General features: G+C 36.0%; 1 protein-coding gene across 1 annotated transcript in view; it reads left to right on the top strand.

Moving 5' to 3' along the window:
• The first annotated feature begins 1369 nt into the window (after nt 1-1369).
• Asz1 (ankyrin repeat, SAM and basic leucine zipper domain containing 1) overlaps nt 1370-9418 on the top strand; it is a 56383-nt gene continuing 48334 nt past the window's right edge. Inside the window, exons 1-4 of the mRNA XM_021165314.1 lie at nt 1370-1493; nt 1933-2032; nt 5511-5633; nt 7385-7496. Of these exons, the coding sequence (XP_021020973.1) occupies nt 1389-1493; nt 1933-2032; nt 5511-5633; nt 7385-7496 (440 nt within the window). The 5' untranslated portion in view covers nt 1370-1388. The remainder of the gene's footprint in view (nt 1494-1932; nt 2033-5510; nt 5634-7384; nt 7497-9418) is intronic.

Below are 9418 nucleotides of genomic sequence, written 5' to 3'. Positions count from 1 at the left end.
GTTCTGGACTGTAGCTGACCATGGTAGTGTGTGACTTCAATGTAAGTATGATGATGGTGTGTGACTTTAAGCAAGTGACTCTGGAGGTCAGGCAAAATTTACAGTAACCTTTTGCTGCATAGTAAGACAACCTTCTGAAACGCACACACACAAAGCAATACAGTTGTGTCAGACTACACTTAATAATCCATATGTACTCAATTAATACAAATTAATACATTTAGATAGACTAGTCTTCCTTCCTCCCCCAAACTAACCTAGTTAAAAAGATCTTTGAGAATCACTGAAGTCATTTGCTACAAAACAAACAAACAAACAAACAAACTTCAAGAGATTTCTCAGTGGTTCCCAACTTTCCTAACGCTGCAAACCTTTAATACAGTTCCTATGTTGTAACCCCCAACAATAAAATTATTTAGTTGCTACTTATGAGTCATAACATAAATATCTGTTTTCTGATGATTTTAGGTGACCTATGTGAAGAGATTTCTTGACCCTCTACCAGAGGTCACAACCCAATGGTCGAGAACCACTGTTCAAACAAAAATAAATAAATAAAAATCAAGAAAGAATGGTACATGGTTAAGCTTTTTAAGTCATTGAGATAAGTACTCTATTTTTTTAAACCAATTAACTTTCGGGGGGGTGTGTCCTAATAGAGGTGTCATCAATATTCTATCAATATGTAGAAAAGTGGGTCTGACCTTCAACTGCTTTCACAAGCTGTTGGTATTACTTGCTCTCTGGATATTTGAATCGTTGTGTTCTTCCAAGGCTTCTGATTCTCTCTTTGCCAATATTCTCCTCTCGTGAGTGACTTTTTGTGCTGGGGCATCTAATGAGTCACAACAGGAGAGTGTTTTGAGGGTTGGCTTTCTAACTCTTAAGCTGAGACCTCTGGTCACATGGAAATCAAAGAATGGGAGGAAGATGAGGTCTTCTGGCGGCTTCTGGAAAGTCCCCGTGGTACTCGTTTGTGACATACTCTAGCAAATAAGAGTTTGTCTTAGAAGGCACTTATTTCTGATGGGAGTCCATCTCACCCAACACACTGTTCATGGAGAGAAAAAGATCCTTCGTACTTAGCTCGTTCCACTAGTGTGAATTCTTTGGAGTTCAAGAATCTAATCAAACAATTTATCTTATTTTTATTTTTTAATGAAACAACGTCTCTTAAAGGAGTTGGAAGTACCACGGAAGAGCAGAGCGTAGCGGCAGTCTTCGTGAGATGTGACCCCATCAGGTTCCGGTGTGAAAGGCCAGCTCGTGGGAGGAGGAAGTGGCTGTGAGCCGCTCTGCGCCTGCGCCAGAGGTCCCAAGCGCTTGCGCAAGGCCACGCTCGCCCAAGCTCAGATAGTGCGCAGGCACCGGAAGAACAGCTTGGAGCCATGGCAGCGGGCACACTGAGGGGCTTGGCAGTGGCTGGTGGAGGCGAGAGCAGCGATAGTGAGGATGACGGCTGGGATATTGGGTATCTCGACCGGTCCTCTCAGGTAGTGGAGAAGGCAACTGCTGGACCTCACCCGTTTGGGGCCTCCCGTGGCTTTCGGGAGCTAGGCCTAGACACGTGGACCCAGTTATCCCCTTTGTGCCCAGCTCCCTAACTTTCTCCCAGAGCTTTGGCTTAAGCGTGTTTCAGGTTATTAGGCAAACCAGCCAAATGCCCCCTTGTTTACCAACCGCGGTTTTCATCAGTTGCATCATTTAGGCCACAGACGTAGTGTCACCTGGATTTGGCTCATCTCATCTTTGCCTTTAAAGATAATTTATCCCTTTAAAGATAATTTTAGACACAGATTTGTCCCGTATTTCGTTTGCAGGCCAAAGCAGAAACAACCCTATGTAGTTTGTTTGTTTGTTTTATTGTTATTTCCTGATGCATTGTAGATGAAGATATACATTAATGAGAAATTTAACTTCCTGCTCTTTTAGAAATTAAAAAGGTCTTTACCCGTTGAAGAAAAGAACGAGACATTTAAGAAAGCACTGACCACCGGAGATATTTCTTTAGTGAAAGAACTCCTGGATTCTGGTGAGAGTCAGGCAATCTTGACAAATGAATCATTGATTAATTTCATTAAAGCACCTAAGTTTTTAAAGTTTGTGTCAGCTTTTTCCTAATGAGCGTTAACAGGTGTGTTACCAATGTGTTAGTTGGCTTCTTGGCTTCCTGACCTCTTTCTTCATCTACCCTGTTACTTGGAATAGGTCTAAATGCTTTCCATTGGTTCTTGAACCTTTAAGAAGCCTGCCTCTGACAAATCTTACCCCCACCGTGGTCGTCCTTTTTTAAATATTTACTTTGCTATATAATATGCCTCTTAATTCTTTCAGGTTCTGTCTCTTTCTACTTTATGTTTTGGTGGCCGAAGGCCTGAGTCGAATATCAGAATGAATATCTGGATATTCTAGTTTCATGGCCTATTCAATGTGATTTTTTGGCGATGTTATATAAGCATTTTTAGAGCATCAGTTCCTTTATGTAAAATATAGTTTTATCCCAAGTCTCATAATGCTTTCTTATAGATTAAGTACATTTTTCTAAATTACCTACACATACAAATTAAATTGTTGATCCTAGTGGTTGAAATTATCCAAGGGCTAACAAGTTCAAGATACAAAATACACACACACAAATATGAGGTTGTGGACAGCAACTGTTTTTCTTCTATGCTAGAGACAATATAGCATCTAATGAAAATATATCATTGCAAAACATGATCAGGTTTTGATTAATAACCATGATATTTGATGGCTCTCTAATATTAAATAAGCTATCAAGCTTTTGTAGGTTTCAGTTTTCCCCCTTTATAAAAAGGATAGCAGCATTGTATTCAAGGATATTGAAATTAAAATTAGAAAAAAATAACATGTAAATAAAGGCTTAGAATAAGGTTTAAGTCAATATTAGCCTAGGATGTGTAAGCATATGTAAGTCTTAGGTGTTATTTTTGTAACAAATGGGGAAGCTCTGTCACACTTTGTGAACAACTGCTGGAGTTTGCTATTCACCTGACAATGTTCAATAAGAGTTAAATAAGGAAATTTGAGGACTGGACATGTACATGTACTGAGCATGGTGATAGTTGGGGTAGAGTAGGCAGACGTTTGTTTCAGAAAAGAGAATTTTTTTTCTCAGAATAGTGGGACTAGGAATGTTGAGGGTGATGGAGGAGCATGAAGTACTAGGGTTTAGTGTGATGGTGGGCAAATGAGAGGCTTCAGCCTCCTGCAAAGCCAACTGCTAAGTCAGTGCTCAGCCATTTGAAATTTGTCTTTAATTATGATACATTTTAAAACTCATCTTAAAAAGCCAAAAATAAATGTGTAGGTATAAGGAGAAAGGGCTTTTACTTTTGCTTCCACAAAATAAGTGTTAGAAGTGATAATCAGTGAGAATTTTTATACCAGAATTCAATGTTTACTTCTCTTTTGTCATATGTTTTATTTCTATCTTTGATCACAGTTTTGCTAGCAACTGCCAAAGAAAAGAATAAGGAAATATGATTGTTTTTCTAAACTCATTTTCTGATTATCACATCATCTTACAGAGGAAAAATTGTTAGAAAAGACAAACAGAAGCTCAAGCATATAATTCAGTACTGCATTTCCCCAGTAATTACAATATGCATCATAAGAGTTTAAGACAGTTGGAAATGTACTTGTATAGTCTTCAGTGTCTTAGTGCTTCAACAAGAAAACAGTCAGCCCTTCAGAGCATGACTTTTATCTTTCTAAGGAGAATGCTATAGCAAGAGACCATGAAAAATCTGTATACTATAAAACATTAAAGCCAATGCTGTTAACTATATAATTTCTTTGAAACAGAAAGCATTCTCTTTTCTTTCCTGAAATTACTGATTATTTTTGATTAATTTTTAATTTTTTTGTATAGGTGTTTTGACTGTCTATATGTCAGCAGCTGCACCTACAAATCACCATGTGGGTGGTGAGAATTAAACCCAGGTGTAGAAAAAGAGTCACTGGTCTTAACTGCTGAGCCACGCCTCCAGCCTCTTGGTCTCCAAGTGTCACTGGGAAATTACCACTTTACTCTTAATGTCCTTAAAGGAAGTGGTTTATATAAGTTTAATGGGTTTGGGTTCATTCTCTTACTGTGTCTTTGCCCTTGTAACACAGCTTCTAGATTTCGTAATCCTAGGTTAGCCCAACATTTTTCTGTTTGTCTTATATTGCTAGGCCAGTATTTTTGAGAAAATTCCTAATAATTCAAGAGATTTGTAGTGTTAATGGCTTGAAGATTTTTATTGTTGTCCTTTCTTGGCAGTTACTACCTGTCTCTGCCACATTCTAAATGTTATGTCTTATCAGTATCTGCATCTATATCTGTAATGTGTGGGGATGTTTTCTCTGTCTGCATGTCTGTGTACATGCATGCAGTACCACAGAGGTCAGAAAAAGGCATCGCATATCACAGAACTGGAGTGAAAGTTGGTTGTGCGCTGCCATATGGGTGCTGGGAATTGAACCAGGTAGGTCCTCTGAAAGAGCAGCCAATACTCATAACTTTGTATCCCTCTCTCCTGCCCTGTCCCATCTAAATACTACTAATTCAAACAAGTCCTGACATTTCAGACCTCTCCTTACTCTAGCTCACTGCTTGTTAATTAATTTTCTAAAGTAAAACTTGATGGTAAGTTTTTGCTTGTTCTTTTCATCACACCTCAAAGTAATTTTAAATTACAGTGATACTATCTTTAAATTTCCTTTTGTTTTACTTCTAATTCCTCTCTTTTCCGGGTTCTTGGTTTTATTTTTGTATTATATGCTTCTAGCTTCCTATTGGTTCCCTTGCCTTCTGTTTCATTCCCACCAGTTGTATCTTGTGTTTATAATATAGATATGATAATATTGAACCATGGATTACAAAATGAAGGCTGCATTTCTCAGCAGAGTTCTATGACCTAACCTAACTTTCAGTCATGCTTTATCAGTCATCCAGGGGTTAAATTGCATGTTGGTAAGACGTTAAGGATCTCTTGGAGGCATATGTAGCATTTGAAACCATAAAGATGTATGATATTTCCCAGGCATAATATTGTCACATAAAATACATATAACCTCCACAAAATCTTCCCCAATACCACCATAGAAAATATCATAGAAAATTTTTATATTACAGGTGCTATATTTATTATGTGGTAAATATTAGTCATATTGGGTCTCATTGAATGCAGTGCCACCATGAAACTGAAGGTAGCAAATTTTATTAATTCCAATTCAATTCAATTTCTGAGACATATATATGGTAGCTGAAAACCATTTGTAACTCCATTAAAGTTCCTGGACTTCTTATGCCTCCTTGCCTCTCTGCATACCACTGGTATGTATACATTTGTACAGGTAAACATTCATACATGTGTGTATTGAATTTTATATATAATTATATATAAATTATAAATATATAATATATAAAATTATACATATTTATATGTATATACACAATTAAGAAATTAAGTCTTTAAAACAGATGTTCTCCTCATGGATAGGCATTAATGTGGACTCCAGCTTCCGCTATGGATGGACCCCTCTTATGTATGCCGCTAGTGTGGCCAATGCAGAGCTGGTTCGCTTCCTTTTGGACAGAGGTGCTAATGCAAGCTTTGATAAGGGTAAGTAAAATGCTTGAGAAAATGTAACTGACAGTGTACTGTGATTCTTTGATTTCTAAACAAAAGTTATACTAAGTGAAAAATTAAAGTACTTTAAGCAAAAATCTATTAGTTGTATAAGGATATGAAAACTCAAATTTAAATATACATGTTTTTAAAAACTGCTTCTCCAAGAAAATAGATTTCAATGTATAGTTTTTGTTATTTTTATGACAAGTTATATTAATGTGTACTTTTAAATAGCATGCTAGATGTTTTTGTTTTTAAAGGAAAGTCACTGAAAGCAATATCAAAAAGCCAGTAATTTTGTGAAAAACTATTTGAAATTTGCTTTGTATACTTGAAAACAAAGTTTTTCATAGATGGTTTATTAAAACTGTTTTTTTGTTATTCAACAACTTTTGCTTAGTACTGTGAGTCCTTTCTAAAAAGCAATGGTAGATACGTAAATCCAGTTTGGTTCATTGAAGCAGTGATGGCACCTCATTAAGACGTTTCTAATAGATATTTGAATTCACTTCATCTTTGAGGTATACATTTTGTTTCAGTATAAATTTTCACATTTGTAATCTACATGAAATGCTTACAAAGCTATTGCTATAATGTTCTATATATTTATAGCCATCCCTCCCTGACTTGCATGCTTAGGGTTTGCTTTTTATTATGTCATTTGAAAACATCACGTAATGAAAACCATATTAAAGAGGAGAGTTTTGAAAATATATAAATACTCTTTTCACAAAATCATGGTTTCCTTTCTCTATTTAAAATCAGAGAATCACTTGTGTTTATAAAGCATGTTGTATTTTCACAGGAGCTACACTTAAAATCCTCTGTGTCTATATAAGATTCCCATTGGGTACTGAGGCCTGTTATTAGTTTCATGTCTATAAATTGGTTCTAACAAAATATTAAGGCATCATGGTAGTAACACTGTCAGTAATAAACCTGGGTCTAGGATAATTATGGTTTATCTGTATTGAGCCATTAGTTAAAAACATGGCTGTGATGGCCTATTTTATATTCCTGAGACTTGAAAGGTTTGTATATGTATGTGTTTTTGTTAGTTTTGTTTTGTCTTTAATTAGTCAATCCTGATTTCCTCCACTTTTAGAAAACAGGGTGAATTCACAGAATAGAAATGACAAAAATCAAAAACAAAAAAAAAATCAAACAAACAAAAAAACAAACAAAGAAAGAAAAAAGAACACACTGGGGGGTGGAGGGACCAGAAAGATGGCTCATCAGGCAAAAACACTTATTGCCAACCCATGCCTGCTTATGTGAGTTTAATCCCTGGGACCCACATGATGGAAGGAGAGAACCAATTTCTAGGAGTTTTCTTCTGACCTCTGCACTAGTACAGTTTACAGACAAACCTCCAGGATTGTTACAAGTAAAGTAAAATCAGAGACTGTATCATTATTTTCCAATCCCAAATTGAGCAAGACAGATTTGTATCTATGAAAACTTCACATGCATGTGATGGATGTAGATATTCACATTCATTGTGCCGAACCACTTTCTATTCTCCTGAAGAAATGCCAATAAGTGAAGAAAGTTACAATATGAATTCAAAATAATTTAGAGGTGCAAAAGAGCCTTTGCTAAGATGGTGAGATATGCATGGAGAGATAAAGATGGGAAGAGGTTGAGAATTTTAGAGTGCAGTACATGCTAAGGATGGTAAAGATGGCAATTAGAAGCACTTCCTAATGTGTGAGGATTTCTTTTCTTTTCCTCTCATATAGACAAGTTAACCATTTTGATAAGTGCTTGTTCTGCTCGTGGCTCAGAGGAGCAAGTCTTGAAATGTGTAGAGTTACTACTTTCAAGAAATGCGGACCCAAATGTTGCTTGTAGGTAAGAGCCTCTCTTTTTCAAATACTCTTATCAACCTGTTATACATGTGATAAAATGAATATTTAAAGGTCAATAACATTGTTTGCTTGGCCAAATGGTGAATGAAAATGCGTCATAAAGTCACAGTTTCATTGACTATTATTATCAAAAGGAGATATAATGAGGGTAAACTTTTGGTAAATTTGAAATTACAAAGTAACAGAACTGTAAATCTTATTTCCTGTGAATCATAGTCTCACAAGAACATGGTTGTTGAGTGATAGTATAGTAGTAAAGTTGCTCAAGTGTCTCTCTCCAGGTGAGAATTAAGAGTGTGGGTCTGGCACGGTGCTTGGCAATGACGTGGTGACTGTACTGCTCTTGCAGATTAATCGAGGTCAGTTCCCAGAACCACAGCTGATGGCAAACTCTGTCTTCAGTTCCAGGGAATCCAACACTCTTTTCTGGACCTCATAAGCACTTGCACACACATCCACCACCCCCTCCCACACACACACACACACACAATATGTATACACATAAGTAAATCAATGACTAAATAAGGATTTCTTAAGAGAATTCTTTGATTTATACTAATACTAAGAAAATACATAAAAGTATTTCCCATTTCCTACAACTTTACCAGTTGGTCAGGTTATCGTATATATGGGATAGTACTATATACAGACAGTAAATGAACCACATAGATGTTGAAAATTCACTAATAATAAAAATAGATTACTTGAAAAAAATGTTTTAGTTGGCTTCTTGCCTGGCTTTATTTTCTAGTCAATTTTCCTACTAAATTTCTCCTTTTCTTTTAGCTAATCTTAAAAATAAAGAAAGTAGGAATTAGTATACATAAAATAAATGCCTAGTACTGATAGAATCAATCATAAATTATTACAAATAGTTACTATCCATTGCCTCAATTGTTGTAACAATTGTACTGAACTCTGAAGTTTTCTTCCTAATTTAGTTTGCTACCTATGAGACAAAGTAGCTGCCTTGGAAAGTACTTAAATAGCATTTCTATATCTAAAATAAGAAATATTTTTATCTCTAGAGTACTTCTCAAGCAAGATCTATTTTGCTTTCCATACCACCGTGGCAGTCTCTAAAGATACTTTTTTTTTTGTTACATCTCAAAGATATTTTTAACATTTAGTAGCTAGAGGTCAGGGATGCCCAGTAAAATATCCTATAATACATACAAAATCCCCTGCAAGCAATGGATTTCTAACCCCAGAATGTAAACAGTATTAGTGTTAAGAACCCCTGAGCTAGTGTTAAAAAGGTCAAGCCATATAGATAATCATGGGGCGAAGGGACATCCTCTTAGAGACAGGGGGGAGGGGAAATGGGATGAGGAACTGTGGGAGGGCAGACTGGGAGGAAGTAATGACTGGACTGTAAAAAAATAAAAGTAATAAAAAAATTAAAGATTAAAAGAGTAGATATTAAAACTAGCTGCAAATACCACTTCATAGGAATATTTTTATTTTCTTTAGAATATAACTCTTAAATGTAAATTTTGGATCTGGTTGTACCTTGAAATTGAAACAGATGATTAAAACATATAGTTAAATCAAATTCGTGGGTGCTGTCATTTAGATTTGTACCTTTGGAGATGACTTAGATAAGATTTGTCTCTCTGGATTCAAACACTGAGTTTGCTATGCATTTTTCAGTTTTTGTTTTTGCTTTTTTACTTTCACTGCTTTCACAAGATATTATAGGTAGTAGCCAGGACATGGTAGTACATCCCTGTTAGTTTTAGCTTGCAGGATTTTGAAGCAGGGAGATTATGAGTTCAAGGTCGATCCTGTTCCACTTACAGAAAGACTGTGCTAACAGTAAGTGGCGAAAGCTTTGTCCATTACTGCCTAGCTTATAAGCATAATAAAGGAGATGACAAGCGAGCTGGTGTCTTGGGATCTTCT

Source organism: Mus caroli, chromosome 6 (genome assembly GCF_900094665.2).
Source record: "Mus caroli chromosome 6, CAROLI_EIJ_v1.1, whole genome shotgun sequence".
In the NCBI taxonomy this organism is placed as follows: domain Eukaryota; kingdom Metazoa; phylum Chordata; class Mammalia; order Rodentia; family Muridae; genus Mus; species Mus caroli.
This window is presented reverse-complemented; position numbering and strand designations above follow the sequence as displayed.